At 39.5% G+C, this 21,387-nt stretch overlaps 1 protein-coding gene and 1 non-coding gene across 4 annotated transcripts; both read left to right on the top strand.

The window, feature by feature from the left end:
* The first annotated feature begins 1,248 nt into the window (after positions 1-1,248).
* Positions 1,249-21,025, top strand: HAUS6 (HAUS augmin like complex subunit 6). 3 transcript variants are annotated; one of them, XM_073345472.2, is made up of 17 exons: positions 1,249-1,547; positions 2,905-3,000; positions 3,785-3,863; positions 4,963-5,095; positions 7,826-7,973; positions 9,144-9,209; positions 9,322-9,373; positions 9,579-9,752; positions 10,836-11,029; positions 11,863-11,992; positions 12,590-12,692; positions 13,856-13,943; positions 15,103-15,175; positions 15,843-16,028; positions 17,552-17,687; positions 18,204-19,217; positions 20,696-21,025. In XM_073345472.2, exons 1-17 carry the CDS (start codon positions 1,438-1,440, stop codon positions 20,791-20,793), a joined length of 2,880 nt encoding a protein of 959 aa, XP_073201573.2. In that variant the 5' UTR covers positions 1,249-1,437; the 3' UTR covers positions 20,794-21,025. The 3 variants fall into 3 exon arrangements, with proteins under 3 accessions (XP_073201573.2, XP_073201576.2, XP_073201575.2); XM_073345474.2 differs by lacking the exon at positions 1,249-1,547 and adding an exon at positions 2,369-2,472; XM_073345475.2 differs by lacking the exon at positions 9,144-9,209.
* LOC140912175 (small Cajal body-specific RNA 8) lies at positions 14,898-15,029 on the top strand. The gene has a single exon (XR_012159253.1).
* Positions 21,026-21,387: the final 362 nt, after the last annotated feature.

The raw sequence follows: 21,387 nt of genomic DNA, 5'->3' as shown, positions 1-21,387 counted from the left end.
TGTGCTGGTGTGATGATTTTATTTGCACAGTGGTAGATAATGTTGTATGACAACAATGTAACATGAATGATTTTGACAGGGTATGTCTACGCTTAAAACGCTACAGCAATAGAGCTGCAGCCTTGCTCTTGTAGCTCTTCAGTGTAGATGCTCACTGCAAGTGACAGGAGCGGTTCTCCCATCACTGTAGTTAATCCACCTGACTGAGGCTATGTAGAAACTACAGTTTATGTTGATACGCAAGTGCTGTTGCTTAGGGGTGTGAATAAGCCACCTCCCTGAGAGACATAAGTTACACTGACCTCAGCGCCAGTGGGGAAAGCGTTATGTGGGTGGGGGAGCTTCTGTTGCCAACATAGCTACTGCTGCTGGCTGGGGCTGGAGTAATTAAGTCAGTGGGAGAGTTCTCTCCCATCTGCTTAGAGCATCTGCCTTAGCAGCGCTAGAGGGTGGCACAGTAAGCTATGTAGTGTAGCCATGGAGTGCTGCCTACACTGGGGGTTAGACTGTCATGGCTATGTCTCTCGGGTGCGGATTTTTCACACCCCTCACAGATGTCGCTACACCAGTGTAAGTTTTCAGAGTAGACCAGCCTGTATTAAAATATTCCAAAAGATGGCAATAAGTCCAGTCTTTTGGGAGTTGCCCAACATCTGCCTGGCTGAGGGAGGTGTGTTTAATATGCATTAATGTTACAAATTGTAGTTTGTAATCTTCTTTAAAGGTGCTGGGTGTATGTGTGTGTGGGGGGTGGGGTGGGGGGGCTGGTTCTCTGTTTGTTTATGACGTATAGAGAAGTCCTGGACGGTTATTGGTGGGTTGGCTATCCAAGTAGTAAACCCTCTATCCCCAGGACAGGCGTGCGTTTTACATTAGAAATCCAGAGCCTTGTTTTTCACTGCAAGAGTCTCTCTGAGAGCTCCTGATGCATCCCAGCAAAGCCCGGGTTCCCCAGGCTGCCCTGGGGAAACCCCGGCCCCGTGCCTCCCATGGCCAGAACAGCGGCTTCCCTTAGTAGCTCATAGCCATCGAGACTATAGTTGCCAGCTGGCAACGCGGCCGAGACTACAGCTCCCAGCAGGCCATGCTTTACCCAGAAGGAAGGGAGTGTGCCGCGTTGCACGCTGGGACCTACATTTCCGCATCTAAGAATCCTCCTGGTAGAGCGTTCTTTCTTACAGCTGTGCGGGAGGGGTTCTCTCCGGGCTGTGATTGGTCGGCGGCGGGCGCGCCCTTATGGCGTCACTTCCGCTGCGAGGGACGCTCCGCGCCCTGTGTTTTTTCTTTGGCGGGTTAAAGGAAATGGCGGCCGCGTTAGGGAGCGGGAACGGCGGCGAGAGAGGGCCCCGCCGGAGAGAGAAACCCTCGGAGTAGAGACGCACCCTTCCTCCGGCCCGCGATCCCGCCCCGAGACCGGTAGCGCTCCCGGCCCTCAGCATGAGTGTCTGGGAGAAGGAGCATCTCTGGCACTGCCTGCTGGCGCTGGGCTTCGAGCCGGGAGCGGGAGCCGCCGCCGGGAAGCTCAGCACCCACCTCAGCCTGGGAGTGTGAGTGCGCGGGGGGGGGGAAGAGGGAGCGCCAGCCGGCCCCCCACCCCTTCCCCAACCAGGGTGCCCAGGCTACTGCGAGCCAGGGGGCATCCGAGCTAGTGCTGGCAGATTTGGCGCGGGGGCGGGATCCCTTGAGCGGGAGATGCCTTGCTCGGGTGTCCCCTGGCCAGATCACCTGGGAGCATCTCCTATGGTGCTGCGGGGTGCAGACGCTGCACAGTAGGGTTACCATATTTCATTTTTCCAAAAAGAAGATGCTGTGGGGGGTTGGGGAGTTGAAGGGGGTATCTGCGGCGGGGGTACTCACTGGAGGTGGGGAGCAGTGCCGCTCCCTAACACAGTGGCAGAGTGGCTGGTGGAAGCCCAGGACATGTAAGTCAGCAATGTCCTACAGGGCCCCTTCCCCAGGGCTGGGAGCCAGGACCTACGTGGGCAGCTTTGGATACAGGGACGGGACCAACTAGGACATGGATCAAGTGAGGTTCTTTCTGAGCTGCAGTGTCTGCTCTGAAAAAATTCAAACATTTCCTGTTGTTTGAAAAATCTGCCCCGACGGAGGATGGATCCTCCAAAAAGAGGCAATAGCCAGAAAAACCTGGATGTGTGGTAACCTGCACAGGGCCTGGCTCTTCTCCAGTAAACCCTGCCCATGACAGATGGTCAAAGGGAGTGGGGCTCCCACCTTGAAGGCAGGGTGGGGTGTGTCCGTTCTTCTTGGAGAAGCCTGTCCCTGACTTGCTGTGGCAGCACATCTCTTCCACCAACCCTACATCTGCCAACATGGAGCTAGCTGTCCCTGCAATCCCTCTTGTGGGTATCGACCAGCGAGATGTGATGTTATGCGTGGTGTTGTTCACGGGTTTGTAGAAAGGCCTTTCATGTGGAGCAGTCAGACTTTACAGTGCTGTGCACTGGATCTCTGGTAAACAAAATGGGCTTTTCATTGGGTTGCTTCTCACTACAAATAATAGTGTACATGATATTTGTCAGAAGAAATGAGGTCTGGAAATAGCAACAGCTATTGCTGTGCGAATTTGACACAATTCGATGCAGTTTATATGGAAACAGTCACCTTGGTAGTGTATTGACACTGAACTGACGTAACTGCTTTCAGGACAATAAACTCTCTTGATGGGATTGTCTAAATGTTATTAAGGAGCCTAGAATGCTGCAGAGTCCTTCATTGGATTAAAAATTGTTAAAATAATCTGGAAGGGTTCTGCCAAATTTGTAGACCAAAGAATTTGAGGGGTTTTGTAATCTTAAATTCACATACAAACCTTAAATTAGTTTGTTTGGATGCTTAAATTTCAATTATTTTGGTTGTTGTCACTAATTACTTTATATTTATCAGGAACATGTTTGACAAGCCGAACAAGGATGCTTTTCATGTGGTTGCGCGCTTCTTGTTTACTAAACTGGATCATTCACGCTCAGTAGAGGTTTTCCGGTACGCACAATTTTTGTGTAATTAATAACAATGTTCTGTGCACACTCGCAATAGAATAATCACTGATGTCTCTGGGGTAGAGGTAACCTGTTTGGAGAATGTGTTACAAAAATCACTTACAAAATTACCATCTGTGTAGGTTTCTCACACTTGGGGTACAGCTTCTTACTGCATGGCAGACAACTTACCTAGGTCAAATTTTTACGGCAGTAGTCGTAATGTAGATGATTTTGGGGAAGCTTTTATAGAGACGGCAAAAGGCACATCTCCTCACCTCTAACCAAATTTCAAGTATCAGGTTCAAGCCATAGAGCCTCTCAATGAAATGACAAGCATTTTTTTAACGTGGGCAAAAGATTTTCCCTGATCTGATTCTCAAACAGAGGAACAGTGTTATCAGAAACTTTCTAAAAAGAAATTCCATCTAAAGCAGAGAGCTGGCATGGAAAATTTCAGCCCAAGGAGCTGGGCAAATTTATAAGCAGTTGGAAACAGGGTCTTATAATAGGAAATGACAACCTGACCAGCTTTGGCTATAATGTATTAACTATGAACCCTAATAGCAAAAACCTGTGCGTGTGAACTGTTTCACTGCTAGTCATTTTAGCAAACTTCCAGGTACCCTTTGATCATAGTTTGAGTACTGTTACTTCTTTCCTCCCTTACCTTCCTCCTAAAAGGAATCACTACAAACTTTTGCATTTTTCAGCTACATACTTAAATAGGTAAATTAGATTATTTACAAATATACTGAAACTGACTTTTCTTCTTTTGGAATGGAAAGATTTTGTTGCCCTCCAGCGGATAAAAAGGGAGATGCTGAATTCAGGAAGCAGTGCTGCGAATGGCTAAAAAAAATTTCAGTAAGTATTGGCAAGAATGAAATGATCACTGCAGGGAATTCTTGTCTGTTTAGAGTACCACATGTATAAGTAGCGTTTTAAGTTATTAAACAAAGTACCTGCCATCAAAGAATAACTCTAACTTTCCCAAGTACAATATATGGCATAGGTCAATTTTTTAGACTTATTTGAACTGAAAGTTACAGCATGGTATGGTAAAGCTTAGACTGCAAAGCTGATACATTTGGGCTTCATGCATGCAAAAAGCTATAGCCATACACTTAGCTTTCTGTGTATTTCATGCCTCAGACAAACCTGTAGGTGAACAGGCTTTCTTAAAAGGTAAGTTGGGAAGAGTTTATTTCAACATAAATATTGTATGTTTCAATTAATTACAGCCACTGTAGAAGACATTGGTATTGAGAATGCAATTTGATATAAGAAACTTTGCAGCTCTAGAATATTCGTTTGTCCTGGGTAAAGGCAAAGCTGCTAAAGTTTAAACAAGCTTCTTGAATAGAAATTATAAACAGGCCCAAAGCAAAATTGGTTCCCTAACTGTATTCTGGGTTCTTCCTCTACGTTAGCTTCTGTCTAAATGGGGTTCTGCTAATCATTGCCTTTATGCTTAGAGGGTTTCCAGTATGTCACAAGATCCTAACCCCTTTCCTTAATGGCAAGTTGGGTGAACTCTGTTATGCAAAATCACCTGAAGAAAAGGAAAATAATACAGTGACTGCCTTTAACGTGGAAAAGAAAAAGTGGCAAAAGTATTTTCCAGGACACAGTGTAATTGGAATAGAGCACTTACCTATTAGGGGGTTGGGACAGCAGAGGAAATCTAACAGATATCCATAACTAATCCTGACCATAGTCTTGAAACAATTTGTTCCCATCCTGGAGATGGGGAGGAGGGGATCCAAACTTTCAAATGACTATATCACGACTGTCTACTCTTTTGACAACACATAGACTGGGTTTGCTTCAAAGTTATGTAGCAGCTAAAGACCTTTATCCCATTACAATGTTCTTGTATTTAATTAAATGTGTGGTAGTTTTTGCTTTGACAAAATCACTTCTTGGGAGAATTTATTAATAGTAACCAATTTCATTTCCTTAGGATGAATGTGGAAACAGCTTTCCCCCTGTTGTAGCTTCACTATTTCTGTCTCCTGGTGGTCCTAAATTTATTCATCTAATGTACCACTTTGCAAGATATGTAATAGTACAACATATGAAAAAAGATTGTGAAGGTAAGTTTTAGTTGTCTGATTTTTTTTTTTAATCGCTTCATTCATAATATGTGACACAGTGTGAAACTGTTTAGGGCTTAATCTGTTATAAAAATCTTAAAAGGTCCTGAGCTGTTAATCCAGATCTTCATTGGAGGTTGGTAGGGAGTGGGTTCAGATCTGGTCTCGTTTTAAAACCCATTTTCAATTAGTATTGGTTCCCCATAGTATAATAGTTTTGTTTGGAAATTGATTTATCTAATATTATCTTTTCTAGTTCCTAACAAAAAGCACTTGCCTGTATCTTGATGCTAAAATTTATGTGCATGTTCTTGCTCCATTTAGTTCTAAAATACTCATCCTCACAGAAATGGCAGCCATTTAGAATTTCCTTTTTTTTTTCTAAATGGAAAACTGGTAATCAGGCAGTACAAATCTCCATAAGTGATAAAGGTGTGTGAGGTTCTAAGGGTTGATTTTTATTCATATGATGGAGTGAAGTGATGATAAATATTTCTGTCTGCATGTTTCAGATATTCTGTGAACTGATCTGGCAGTTTGTCTCCAGTTGTCTGAGTATCAGTAGCACTAGCTGATACACTTGTTCAGCAGTGAGTCAAAATATGTGCATGAGCATGGAGACTAAACTACTCACTTCACTCTTGCAGCTTGTGCTTAGACAAGTTTAAGTTTATTTAACTTAAATAAACTGGTCTGGAAACAGGTTTGAGGCACAATGATGCAGCTTAGGAATCTGCTGACTGTTCTGTCTTTATGTAGAGAGCTTCAGTCTTCTAGTGTGCACATCAGGTACCTTTTGTAAGTACTAAATGCACTGGTATGGGATGAGAGCAGCAAAACTTTCTTCCGTTATCAACCCCATCTGGTCCAAGCTAAATGAAACTTAATCATAGATTTTAAGGTCAGAAGGGACCATTATGATCATCTAGTCTGACCTCCTGCACAATGCAGGCCACGGAATCTCACCCATCAACTCCTGTAACAAACCCCTAACTTATATCTAAGCTAGAATGAAACTAAGTGAAAACATGACTTCTGAAATATCTTTTGCAAGTGCTTCAGAAATCATAATTAAATTCATTCTGATTCTAGTGCAAGTGAGGAAAATGCATAGAGGCTATAGCATTATACAAGTTGTGTAGGAACTTAGAAACTGCAGTCTAAACTCTTAGTAGTATTACCTGTTTTTGTATTGTTTCCAGTGTTAAACTTGTTTTGCTAATAGTGGCTGCAGGGAGGTCTTCGGAAGATGGCAGAGTTTTATTACGGTCTAATTGGCGAATAGAACAAGCATGTTGTCAAAAATAAGACTAGCCTGCTATTCTTGGTGGTCTGAGTTACTGCTTACTAACATGCTCTTTATCACTTCACCTGTTTTTAAAATGGAAACTAAAAACATTTAGACGGATGATTGAGATCTCACTGTAGTTTCTTTGGGTAACTCCAGCTCTTATGAAAAGCTGCCTTAAGTTAAAGGGACACTGTCATCTTATCTGTATTTTTCACCTACTATTGTTAAAGTAGTTGGTTGTTTGTAACTGAAAGACAAGCTTTCCGTAGTTGGGTTGCTAGGCGCACCTGACAGTGCTTTGTGCGTTTATAGTGGGGTGGTAACACCAGTATAGTTAAGGTGGTTCTTGTGGAAAGAACGAGATGACATTTAAATGTGACTTTTACCTAAAAAACTGGCAGGGGGAATTTAGTTTCCCTAAAACTAGTTTAATCACTTTCTGAAATTGACTAAGTTGAGTTTCCCTCTGAGCAAACTTAGTCAAACACAACCAAATACCCCTCTGTTACATGCAAGTACTGTGAAGTAGAGGAACCAGTTTCTTCATGCTCTTATGAGATACTATGTTAGTGTTTCCTAATCTGGGGGTGAGTATTCACCATATTAATCCAAGAAGGATAGTGGCATGAAAGGTTATGTCTACAGAGCAAGCAGAAACCCACAGCAGTGAGTCTCAAAGCCTGGATCAACAGACTCAGGATTGCACTGCTGTGTAGATGTAGCTTTGGCCCTGAAATGTACAGAAGGGGTTGGGATTCAAAGCCCAAGCCCAAATGTCTGCACAGCTATTTTTAGTGCTGTAGCATGAGTCCGAATCTGTAGACCAGGGTTCTGAGACTCGGTGCTGTGGTTTTCTGCTTACCATGTAAACATACCCTCTTGTACAGTAGTGCTGGAAGGGAAAAGGGCATGTCTTTCTAGACTAGTCCTTCTCCTCCTTCCCGCCCCATTGCAAAAGTGTTCATGCAGCAGCAAGTAAGTCAGCAGGCAGGGTCTTAAAATCTGCCTTTCCTTCCCAGCTCCTATAGTGGTCCTTGCTGCAGGAGCAGTTTTCCTCTACTCAGCTTGGATAAGCTTGGGCAGGAAAGCTACTATCTTCTCTGTTCTGATGTCACTCTTCACAGCACATGTGGGTCAGCTCTATGGAGTCCCCAAGGAGCAATTTTCCCCCTTTCCAAGGAGCATATAGTCTTCTGGTGAGATGGTGAGGGAAAAGTGCAGAAAAAATAAATGTACCCTGAAGGGGAAAAAGGCGAAGAGAAACGGATAAAAGGACAAAGTGAATAGGGGCCACATATGTTGATCCATCCCATCTAAAGAGATGGGAACCTCTGTTTTATATTTTGCATTTAAATTAAATCACCGAAATTAGAAACATGTCTTGTTACCTATAATTTTGATGGCACATTTTGAACTTTATGTTTAACTGATTTATATAGACACCAATGTACATTTTCCGGAAGCCGTGAATTCAAGACCTCATGACTCATATAAGGCAGCAGCAAGATACAGGGTGGCATGTATTAGATTTTTACGGTCTATACAAAGGGAAGATTTTGTAATTCGAGAGTATCAAAGAAAAGCACAGTAAGTAACTCTTGTGGGGGAGGATATTTTTAATTGAAAGTCTTCATAAAAATTACTTATTACATGAGTGGCAATATAGATAAAGACTTTTCCAGCTTAAAGTAACATTTTTGCAAATGTCTTGCCTTCTAGTGTTAAGAACTCCTAGCTTTTTGCAATTAACAACACTTTGTGCATATTCGTTTCAGTTGTTCCCTGTATGCTGTTTTTGTAGCCCTTTACACGTAACAACAGAGAAATTTTAAACATTTAAAATGTGATTGTTCATCCAGCAAAATGGCTGGAGCACTCTGGGATGGGTATAGAGTAGACTTTAAGTTATAGTGTATTTAAAGCCACTGCTGTTTAAAAAACAAATAGGAATTATTTTGTGGTTATAAGAGCCGTTTGGCTGAGTTTATCAGAGTGGGATATACTTTGTCAGCATCATCCTTCAGTTGTCTTACTAAATTATCCTCTTCGGTCTTAAACCGGGACATATCCAGTCTCTTCCTGCTGGGGAATAATTAACATCCTGACTTGCACCGAGTTACATCTTTTCAAAGCTTCCACTTCTTTATTTTTCGCATCAAGAAACTTCAGAATACTTGAAGATCCTGTTGTACTTCTAAAAATCAGGCCATTTATATATAAGTGGCAAAACAAAAAATCAAATTAGGCTGCTAGGCTCTTGGGTCTTGAAAAGTTTAGCCACTGCAGTTATGTAAATCCCAGTGCTCTGGCTCCTAGTGGGTACTAGTCAATTGGAACACAGGAATTTGTATGCCAGACAGTTGAGAAACTGTGTATTAACATGTAAATTGGCCCTCAGCCATAATTTAAGTACTTGGATAGCTGAGAAATAACATTTCTGGTAACTATATCATTTTTGTAGTTATTGAAAACTATTTCAGTATAATGCAATGGAACACCGTCAAACTTCCAAGTCTTTGGTAAGATCTTTAGGAAAGATCTTGCACAAAATAACTTGTGTGAGCCTATACAGTGAACTGTGCAAGGCTTCAGAGCTATCTGGATATTCAGGTTTGGGCTGAAACAGCCTGAAAAGTAAATTACTATCTTCCCTTCATATTTTCCATGTCAATGACCATTAGAATTGGGATATCAGAAAAAAAATGCAAGCCTTCAGCTTGATATAGTAGCTCTGTTTTGCTCATTTGTTTTTTGCAGATTATTGACTAAACAAATAAGAGATGCAAGATCTGAATGTGCAGAGCTGCACAAACTGCTTCAAAAGTAGGTATTCCTTCCTAACTGTTCTTCAGATTTATGAAGCTAAAGGCAGACTATTGGAAACTTTTAATCGTAGTTTCATCATAGCTAACTTAATTATCTATTTTTTAACTAGAATGGAGCAAAATAACCAAAAGCAAAGTAACAAAGCAGAGAGAGTTCAAAAGGTGAGGATTTTCTTCTTGATGGCAGATGGCTGACTTTATTTTTTTAGTTAACATACTCCTCCAGCAATTATTCTATCCCAGATACTGCTCTCTACTTCAAACATGCTAGCATTCCTCATTTAACTTTATGCATTTCTGGACTTGTCACCAGGATAGTGTGGCAAACATTTGAGCCATGACATTTTTTTTTCCCTCCCCCATTAAGGTTCGCTCCAGGTGGGCATCTGTAATGGAAACCCTTACATTCTTGGAAAAGGAAAAAGAAGTTGTAGATTCTGTTGTTGATGGTCACGTGGACCAGTATGCTTTAGATGGAACTAATGTCGCTATCAACGTTCCAAGGCTGCTGCTTGAAAAAGTTGAAAATCAAATGTACAACGTATGTCATTGTCTTTAAAGTACCTAATACTTGTCTCTTCACATTTGTGCTTTTTATTCATAGAACTCCTAGTTGCCTTACAAAAGTGACAAGTAAAATTATTCTCACTTAATGGAGCTACATGTCTGTTTTGCCATCTGTTATGAGCCCAGAGTAATGCAGCATACTGCTCATAGACCTGGGAACATGCCTTGATTAGTGTTGCATCAGATGCCAAGTATTCTTACGTAGCAAGGGAGAACGAATAAATCTGATCTGATTGTATTTAATGTCCTTACTGTAACCTGCCCTACAAACATGCACAAGCTATTCTCTTAAATTATCACATTTAAAAATGTTTAAACTGCAGTAATGATATCATGTTTGGGTGAAGGGAAGGCCTAGATTACTTTTGGAAAAACTCATAGCAGGAATTTCTAAGACATATATGGAAAACATGATCTTTCCTTAAATTAAAAAAAAAAAAAGTTTAGAGGGAGATGTTGGTCATTGTCAAAATTGAGGAATAAGGAAAAGTAACGAAACAATTGCTTGGGGGCTTATTTTCTTCTGCATTCAAATGTACTTGGAGGTATTGAGGTAAAATGTCTTACAGTACAGTGTTAGGTATTCTTTATTTGAAGTCCTGTTTCAAGTGTAAATCTCACTAAAGCTATTAAATCAATAACTGCATTGCTAATCCCATATTAAAACAAACACTTAAAACTAATTTAATTTTTTTCTGATTATATTTTGCATTTCACTCTGCTTGGACAACAAAACTAGACTGGTCAGACTCATGCGTTGTGTACAGTGATGTTCAGGTTCATAGAATTGTTGAGTGGTGATTACAAATGATGTTTGTTAAAATGCTTTCATTTCATATTAATATTAAGTTAATATATAATCCCTTCTAAGCACCCTTAATTTTCTGGATCTCAACCAAGGTGTGTGTCTCAATTTTTTTTAAAAAGTACAGATTCATAATCATAGGAGTTTTGTAGCCCTCTACTATACCTCCTCAGAGAAAAGGTAGCGATCTAATAACTGATGTATCTATGAAACTGTTTACTAATTGGTTGTCTCTTTTTTCAATATTTGAAGTTGCATATAGGAAATATATATGAAGCTGGAAAACTCAATCTGTTAACAGTCATTCAGTTATTAAATGAAGCACTGAAGATTTTAAGACATGAACGTCAACAAGTTGACCATGAGGCACTAAAATTAGATCTTCAGTACATTGAAGGGAAGACCAAATTTCAGAATAAAATTTTATTGGGTCTGAAGTCCATGAGGTAAACTGTTAGAATTTTTTCTGAGGCTCTTTATGCTTATTTTCTTGCACAAGGGAAGGTGTAGTCTCCTGCATGTCTCTTCCAAAATAACACAACACTTCATATTTTGGCCTTATTTGCTTTACTGAGAGAATATGCTGATTTCATCAGCTCTGCTCTTGATAGATATTTTGGCTGACAAATGTTTTGGTGTTACTTGGTGTTTTACATCTACAGAGGCATCTGCAAAATTCAGCATTTTCCCCTCTGCTCTCTTTATGAGCAAGCCAGTTGTGCTCCTGGCTGTGTGAAAACGGAAGCTGGGCATCTTAGTTCAGTGATGGTAGTGAAGGATTCTTACTCCTTTGATCTTAAATGATCGGTGAGAAGTCTATTGTACTGGCTAAATTTTAGCATAGTAAACTGAAATTAAGATTTTAAATCTCTTGTATTCACCCTTTAATTATTTTAGGTATTGTGTTCTTTAAAGACTCTAATGACAGTTTTTGGTCAGCGTTTGTATTTTTAGTCAGTTATCTATGCTTTCTTTGCAAAGCTTGCATTGGCATATAAAACTGGTTTGTAAAAAAAAAGAAACAATGGGACACTTAAGATACTCTAGAACCCTGTGTCTCGTTAAATTTCATTGACTATATATTTACATTATCTGACAACTGTTACAAGATGAACAAAACCAACACCCAAATACACTTTGATAGCACGAAGTTGTCCATCCCAAGCAATTGCAACATTACCCAGAAAAACATCTGATCTCTATCAGTCTGCTTTCTATGTAACGTGATTTTACTTCCAGTACAAATACTTAGGGTCCGTTTGTTTTTAAAATGTTGCAGGCACAAACTGAAGCGAGAGGATCACGTGTCGATAGTGGAATCAATTGCTGAAAAACAAAGAGATTGGGATATGAAGTGGGAAAACTTCCTTGGGCAGTCTCCCTTTAGTTTAATTAAAGATCAGAATCCAGTAAGTAATATGAGCTTTTTGGAGAAGTAGAATATGGCTGTTTTCTGGGGTTGGGAGAGCTGAAGCAGACTTCCTAACAAATATATAACTGCAGTAGAATCCTTTTAATGCTTCCAGTGTACCAGATATTAAAAATGTTCTAGTCTCCTTGGCCTTTTTAAGATGAGTAGGTGTAAGTTTAGTTGAAAGTACACGAGACCTTTATGATAACCAGTCAAAGTTGGTATCCTTGTAGGTAATTCAAAGTTGGTCCCCTCAGGTCAGGAGTGAGTCGTAGCAGCAAATCAGTGGGCAAACTTGCATAGCAATTACCTCCTGTAACTCTCTGTAGTTAAAAGAGCACTTAATTTTCAAGTGGTGTCTGTCTTTGAGCATAAAATTTACTTCATAAAATTTGACCAGGTAAGTTTTTAGTCTATTTCCAGTGAACGAAGGATAACGGTTTCATAACATCTGCTAAACATTTGCTTGTGATCTCGCTGCCTCTGGCCTTTAGTTTTAAAAAAATACTGAATCACTTTTAGTAGTGTTAAATACTACTGATCTGGAGTTTTTCACAAAAATAATTGTTGAATAATTTATTTTTATTTTGAAAAGGTACTTGATTTGTTACCAGCTATGTCTCCTCTTTCTTTTGATCCTGCAACAGAAGAGGCTTATAAAAGCAGTGTCTTCTGTAAATATCCAGCATCAATTCCAGGTGAGTAAATTGGATAATGTTTTTGGTCATCCCTAAGGTGTTCTTTGTCTTGAAAGGATTCTCTGCTTGCCTTTGATACTCCAGTCCTCAATAGCTTCTTGTCATGGCAGTTGCCTTTCTGACAGATGAGTGCTGAGCACTGTTTCTTTGGAGCCTTTCAGTACTGCTCCTTGTTCATGGAGGAATAAGGAAACTTGGGCTGAGAACTCAGCTCTTATCAGAGGAAAACTGCTAATATGTCTAAAACATGGATTTCAGTGCCACTTTCATCTCACTAATACATGATGAGCGTTTTAAAATATATTGTGTCTTGCAATTGTCATGAGCCTTGTTTCTCCCCCACTTAGTCAACATTCATTTAAAAAAAAGTAAAATCCTTATTAGATTTCTAACTGCAATAACTTAAACCTGTTTCTAGTAGAAACATGCATGTTTAGGCTGGATAGGTAACATACTACAAAAACCCAAGGAAGTCTCAGAATTCTGGTAACACTTCCATAGCGTGTGTGTTTTCCTTGGCTTTCTTGCATACAGATTCCTGGCTGGAGGTTTTTTTAATTTGCAGTTTTTAATAATTCTAGAGAACCATCCTGGTTATTACTCTGCCTTTGTGATCTATGTGTCTGCTTTAGGACAGTGTGTTTTTAAGTTGGTTAAAATTGTGTTCACTAACATCCACTTCTACATAGAGCTGCCTGCATATTAACCGTAGCTAACTCCTAGAGCTTAATTTACAATGTATTGGCATTGTAAATGTAGTGATATAATGAGAGGTTCCTGTGGTTGAAGTGGCAATATCTTTGATGACTTAATTCAGAAAACCCTATCATGTGGGTCGAATTTTTATGCCTGTAATGAATCAAAATACTGAATTTCTGTTAATTGAAGAGCGCTTGTACTAAACTGTGTATGTGTTTGCTATTTGATATCTGCACACTTTTCTGCCCACCAGCTTCGTTCCATAACTCATCTTCTGGTATTGGCAAATCACTGTAGAGTACATAAGGGCTTTGTTAAATTGACATTTTGAATAGCCTTTTGAACTAGTCTGCTTATATCACTCCTAGATCTAAAATTGTTGTGTGTCACCTCTGGTCCTTCATAATCAAAGAAAATAGACGAGGCAAAAAGTGGTGGTAAATCCCTTCCATTTCCTATTCTAGATACGCCAAAAAGGGATTGTCAAGCAAATGACGATAAGAGAGAGGATGCAGCATTGGAAAGTATCATGGACACAACATCAACAGGAAGGTATGATTAAAAAACTATCTTGGACCATTCAATGCATGAGTAAAAGAGGTCAACCGGTGCAGACTGTTACTTTCCTCATTAAGATTCTTCCTCTGAACGCTTTCTTTTATGAAGCCTTTCCATAATCCCTACAAAGGGTGAAACTATATAACTATCCCTATTTTGGGTGTCCTGAGTTGCATGGCAGCTGTTTACCCTAGGAGGTCCTCTATGGCATTTTAAAAGGTTGTATTTTTCATGCACCCACATAAAGACTCCTACAAACACCTGAAAGCTGTTGTTTGGAAAAAATAAAGGGAGTAAAAATTTCAACAAATTTTGACTAGTTATCTCATTCCTAGAAATCAGTTCATATCTGCATCTGAGTTCTCTTCAGATTATCAAAGCAGTTAACGCTAGACTTGTGTTTACTGAGTGACTTTATATAACTTTCTGAAAATTCCAGTAAACTAAATGTGTAACATGGACAGACAACTATGTTATAAAAGTGGTAAAACAGGTCGGAATACTACTATACATAATTAGATTACTTGCTTCCTAGTGAGTAAACTGAATTTTAATAGCATAGTTTTTAAAAGAGAAATAGGTAAAATTACTTAGATGTAGTGATGATATTTAGTTTAGCTTTCTTCTGCTTTTCTTTGCCCATCAGAACTGACTTAAACTTGTACTAGTAGCCAACTATCTGACTTCATAAAACACCTAAAACACAATTCAAATCCACAAGCACCAAAAGGCTTACAGGCAGGTTACTTAACACTTAAAGAATACATACTTTCATGTGGTGTGACAAGGGAACTGAAATACATTGATACTTAAAATGATGCATTTATCCTTCAACAGTTTGCTTTAGAACTCCAGTTGATCTCAGATTCCCAATATGAATAATACACATCTCTTTTTATAAAGTTCCACTCTAGAAGTATGTGTGGGGGTTTCATATTTATTACTGCTTGGGAGACTGATACACAAATAGGGCTAAAAATCCGCTCTAATTGTCACAAGTCCTCCCTATAGTAAAACTGCCTTCTGATGACCGGGATGAATTGAGGGAAATCATAACGGACAGGTACGGGGCAGACAATATACTGAGCTTCATAAGACTTATATGCAGCATGTTTGGTTTAATTTCAATAACTGGAATGTTGTCTTTTTCTAGGATGCTCTCACACTTGCAGTCAGCTACACAGGGCTTTCTCACAGCTGAACCCAGCAGTATGGTACTTGAAAAGGTCAGTTTTTAATAGCTTAAATTGTCTTTGGGGGAAAAAAGATAAACACTTGAGACGTTTGTATTCTGTCTGCATTAAGAGATTGCAAGGTAAACTTGGCATACTTTCCTGAGTCCTGCTCGTAGATTGAAAATGGTTATGATGTTACCATCGACACCTAGCAGAGGATTCCCCAGGCATTGGGAAAATCATCAGGCTGCATAGCACCTGTGATAAGTTTCCACACCCGGCTCCCAGCTTAGGAAGTGTCTGTACTACACCAGTAATATCTGGTTATTGGAACAGCTTCTTATGGGGGCTGTGAAGTGGCAGCTCAACTTCAGTAGCATCAGGGCCAATCCTAAATTATGCTTCAGGGTTTGCATGGTGGTCCCAGGTTGAGGAATGCAAGTATTGTCTAAAAAGCACCTTTGCTGCATCTTGGCTGCACTAGACACAGAAAGGGCAAACCCAAGGGCTTACTGTTATCTATATGCAACACTTCACCTACGTAGGTATGCTTTGTGTCAACTTAAAATCTGACTGGAATGAATGTTTGTCAGTGTTTGATTTACTGTTTAATTAAACTAACGCTGACACTACAGGTGCTGTGCAGTTGAGTTTGGTAGTTCCTTCAGATTGAGCATTTTCCAATATAAGACTTAAAAACTTCTTTATGTTCCTTTAGGATGTACATACTACAACTCCCAAAAGGAAAGAACGGTCGGTTTCTCAAAAAATCTTAAAATATGCAGTTCACAAACCTAGACCAATAGAAGCTTGGAAGAACGAAGACACACATGTACTCCAATCACCAAGTGCAGTTAAAAGAGAAGATCCTGTTAAGAAAGCACAAGAGGAACTGGCAGAAGAGGTTAGGAGAAGCTTCACTTCTTAATTACACTTCATTCACTAATCCTGATCTTCTAAAGATAATTTGATCTTGGTACTCGATTGATTATGATAACTGTTCTTATTTAATTGTAGCTGTCTAAGCTTCATTTTTGACTCATGTAAAGAAAAGGATGAAGGCTATAATTTAAAAGTACACATTGCTCAAATACACATTGCTCAAGTACAATAGAATACTCTTAATTGGAATATCCTAGTGGGTGGTGGCCTTTCTGATTTACCAGGAGAAAAGTAATGCTGCTGTGCAGGAATCTGTAAATCCCATAATATTACTGGAGAGTATTCACAGTGCTTGGATATTTCTAAGGCACCTCATTTCTGTATTTGTATTGGATTTCTGCAAATAGGCCTACTTCCACGGGAAAGGGCCTAAGCCTGTCCCTCTGTTGCATCTACTGCTGACATTGTGCAGTAAATAGAATAATAGTCAAGTATATGTAGCTGCCGTTGATGGAACAAACTAATAGCCCAGAAGAGGGAAGGTAGAAAGTTTGAATTCCTTTTGTATATCACACACATATAGAAGGGACTGAAAGCTACTAAGGCAACAAACTATCAGAGCCAGTGTAAGACTCATGAAAGGGTACCAACTAAACTGTGGTGTTAATCAAAGATTACTTGTTCTCATTAAGCAGCCGCCGTTAGTCTTCCCTGGGAGAACTACATGATTAAGCATACCCTGGTGACATAGAGCTGCTTATACCATTCCTGTATTTTGTTTCTATGCTTGACAGAGTTGATGCTTTTCCTTTGTTTCACTTACTGAAAGCTTTCTGCAGCTTACAAAACTGATCTTAGGTCTATAACTATTACATATTTTGGCATTTAACTATAGCATCTGAATATTGTTCGACAAACATTTGGACATGGCAGGTGTGTGCAGGCACTTTAAGTCCTTCAAAGGGAATTTTTGTTACAAGAACCTGAAAGTTGTGCTATATAGTGAGATAGAAGACTAAGTGTCTTCATCCCTGAAATGGTGTAGTTAATTGTCAGCTGCACTCAAGAATATTTGTTCATTTATAGAATATTGACATCCCAAGTGACATGATTTTCCCATAATTGTTCAGATTGGAACTCTCGAAGTAAAAGCTTAATACTTCTCTTAAATGCTTTTCATCCAGGACTCTCAATTCCTGGTTGTTAGTTAATCTCACTTCCTCGTCTCTCAGGGAATCTTGTCTCCATTTTAAAGAAAGATGAACTAAAGCATGGGCTGAAACAAGTCAGTGATAAATTAGAGAACAGAATGCAGAATTTGACTTCCAGTTTCATATTCTGACCAGGAGGCTTTCTGTTTTTTCACACTTACTTTAAAAGGAGCATTTTCCATAATTGTACACACATATTTAAGCAAGGACTGTGGAACTCCTAATGCTCTGGAGTGGGTGGAGAGAATGGGATTCATTCAGTGCTATTATTGGCAGGAACAAAAGTTTTATAATCTTCCTCAAGAGTTTCCATTCTCTAAACTTTCTCCTACAGGTTGCAGATGTAGTGCTATCAGAATCGACTCAGGGCGGTGGTGGAAAAGGAATGGAATTAGATGACCTAATTGGCTCATTGGCTTCTAACCCTTTCTTAACAAGGAAACAGATCCCACGAACTCCAGAAAATCTGAGTAAGTTCTGTTCTCATAATGGAGAGTAGTTGAACTTCAGTGAATTTCTGTTGAATAGAGATGCTGCCATATTAAAGGACACCCCCCCCCCCCCCCAAAAAAAAAAACAAAACCCACTGCTCAATCAGAATGGCTTTAACTCTTAACAGTCGTCGTCATGATGACATACTTATTATAGGTAACACAACATAGTACCTGTAACAAAACAAACATAGTATGACTAAGGCGAGAGAGAGCAGTGTTTCTCAATGACTGGAGCACAGACTCGCACCAGACCCAGAGATCTCCCTGACAGTTTAGGAAGGCAACAAGTGGTCTCTGGTATATAAAAGGTTGAGAAACACTGGTATAGAACTCCTATGCCATACCTCTGTGCTGTTGGCATTGGGGGCATGGGTGGGGAAACATCCATCATTTCAAAGGTAGCATGTTTACACTTCTATGAAAGTAGAAAAATAGGTGGGTAAACAGTATGTAATTGCAATTAAATATGTCCTTTATTTGTTTCAATCTTAGTTACTGAAATTAGAAGCTCATGGAGAAAAGCTATTCAAGCTGAAAATCCTTCAGATACAGAGTTGGTTCAGACTAAAATGGTGACAAAAGAAGCTCCATTGGATCTAGAGTCTGCAATTTGTAGCCGAATAGATACTAGTATGGCCTGCTTTATGTCTTCATCTCACATGTCTGACCTTAATGTTTCTAACTTATTAGAAGGGAAATCTTCATTAAGTTGGATGACACCTGCACCTAAAAAGCAGTTGGCGGTTAGCCACATCAGTGAATCGCCAACACAGATACCAGCTGAAAGATCTTGGGAGCTTGGATCAAAACAGACTGTTTCAAGTAAAAGTCTCTCAGAAGATCCAGAAGAATCTGTCTTTCCAGCTGTAGATAAGAGCATGAATCCTCTGGATAATAGTGCAGAGGAATATATTAAAACAGATGCTCTATCACCTTATCTTTGTCAGAATTCTTCAATGCATACAACTCTGTCGTGGGATGCTTCTCAAATGGTAAGTGGTACTAGTTCTGACAGTCATGAAGTTATCCAGTTTGGAATACTACATGAGACTCTTCCAGAGGAACTTGGCAACATAAGTCTTAATAGCTCTAAAAGTTTAGAGACTGATGATGAAGTCGAAGGTAATTCAAGGGATAGCAAGTCCTTAGCAAACATAGTGAAAAATGATTGGGCTGCTCAAGAATGCAAACTGGATTTACAATCTATTCGCAACAGGTATGAAGCACTGAAAAAGACAGTTTTTGGAAATGAGGCAGATTCATTTCAGTCACCTTCTAGAAAACAATTTCTGAGGTGTGGATCTGAGAAAAACCTTACTCCAGGATGCACAGAAACAAAAGAAGTATTTAGTCCTGTAGGAAAACTCTATGCATTGGATGCAGAGTATATCAAGACACCTTCACGCATGTCTCTTTTTGAAAGAAGGCATACTCTTTCTCCACTGATTGCATTTTCTCCAGTTCAAGCACAAAAGAAACCTAGAGACTTCCTGCATAACTTGAAGGGTAAGCTTGTGTTTGCTTTTGACAGGATTGTGCCACTATCTGTACATGTGGAACTCTTCGCTTCTGGGTTTCCTGGACGTAATCTGAGCACTTGGCTTCTGCTTCAGGAGTTAGGGGGAAGAAGGGAATCACCAAGGTAGTGGATTGTTGCCACAATTACAGCTACTGTCTTTCTCCCTGGAAGGAGCAATGTAGATGCATATATATATGATCATGGAAGGAGGGAGAAAGATGCAGATCTGATCTTTGGGTTGAGTGCACTTTCTGATGTCTTAGTCTTTTCAGCAGTGGAGCAGAGGAAGCCTTTTAAACTTTTTAAAAAGTGTATATTCAAGACAGTCATCCTCCAATCTACTAGTTTCCAAAGATTCACATATGCATAATTTTTCTTCCTTGAAAAATGATACTTCTCCCCAGAGGTGGATATTTAAATTGATAAAGTCCATATCTTGCAAATTACTTTTTCCAGATATGGAACTATGGGAGTCTTTGCCAAACTATAGACACCAAAATGTGGGAGAGACCTAGGTAATACTTATGCTAATGAAACACAGTATAGCTTCCCACACCAGAAACAGAAATACAGTGGCACTAGGCACTTACTGGTACGCCTGTAAGCATCATTCAGTATACTTGAGTAATTAGTACGACAGGAATTAGCCTTGTAAGTGCACTTGCATTTAATGTGGATTTTACTCAACTGTCAGTCCACAGTAAGTATCCAGGACATTTTCACTTAAATGTCAAATGGAAAAGTTGATAAGTTGAATTCAACGGGCTTATCTTAAAGGGACAATGACAGACTCAGACTGCAATGCACTCTATGGGGCTGCATCCTGCAACTATCAATAAACTGAAGATAGTAATGAATGTAACTGCTTGGTTAAGTGGTCCTCCATAAATTGTACTTCCTGTCGGTTAACTTATAAACAGCTTAGATGACACCTGAAAGCTAAAAGTCCTAAATGATTTGGGACCAGATTGCTTATTAGAAATACATGCAGGCCCATAGAAGGAAATCAAGCAGATGCTTAAACTAGTTCTCCCTTGGCCCTGCTTGCTGGGAACTCTGAGGAATCTACATTCAGTAACCTTCTGATTTATTGGAAGTGACTTAAAGATCATCATCCCTGTAGTCCACATTTGATAAGCCTTTTCTCCCTCGGTAGCAGCGGGTCGTTAATATATATTGCTACATAACTGGTGCTGTTACATACATTAAGTAGCAATAAAAATGTAACACTTTAAATTGGTTGCGTAAAGGCTGTACTACCAATGCTGGTGCACACCAGAATCCTCTCTAGTTATTAGCTGCAACTTCTTTGGTTGTGCAGATATGGAATTTTTCCTTTCCCTGATTTGGAACAATTGCCTCTGTAGGAAGTGTCCCCAAACACTAGTCTCTTTTTCCTAAGAGTATTTGGTATGTCGATTTTTTTAATACTATACATTTATATAACAATACATTCTTTTTCTAGAAGAAGAGAATTTGAAGGAGAAGCTGGATGCAAAAGAATCCTCATCAGATATAAAGACACGTAAAGATGAAGCAGTTTCACACTTAATAGAATTATGATGCACTTGGCTGTGTAATGCTTGTGTACTAAACAATTAGACTCATAATTAAAATGCTATTTGTTGTTTACATTTTTCAAACCCATTTCAGACTGAAATTCTGCCAATACGTACATTTAAATGCTTTATTTTAACTAACCTGGGAAGAAATTTCCTTAGTGTACAGTGTCCATTAAGGCTCAGTTCTTTCTTTGGTTATTGGTCAGAGGGACTTGGAGATTTTTGACCATTGATATGAGAAGACTAGTAGTCGGATGTGTGGAATCAAACATTTTGTTGGATTGTGTGGTTAAGTAATGCACACTGAAACGCCTGAGGCTGACGCGACTTCCTAAAACAGTTCACATTTTAATCTGAAGTATTAAATAAAAATAAAAAAACTAGTCAAGGACCCTGTTGAAAAATGACATTTAACCATGTGCATTATAAGGTGTGAAGGATATCATCCTTTAATTTTTGAAGTCTAGCAAAATTGGAACTTTAATTACCACACAAATTGTGAAGGGACTTTGTAGAAGAAAGAGGATGGATTCTTTTAAAGGCCGCCTCCTACGCAATTCCCTGTTTGGGAATGACGTTTGCCTCCCAATCTGAC

This window comes from Lepidochelys kempii, chromosome 5 (assembly GCF_965140285.1).
Source record: "Lepidochelys kempii isolate rLepKem1 chromosome 5, rLepKem1.hap1, whole genome shotgun sequence".
NCBI lineage: Eukaryota > Metazoa > Chordata > Testudines > Cheloniidae > Lepidochelys > Lepidochelys kempii.
Note: the sequence above shows the minus strand (reverse complement) of the source record. Positions and strands in the feature narration are given on the sequence as shown.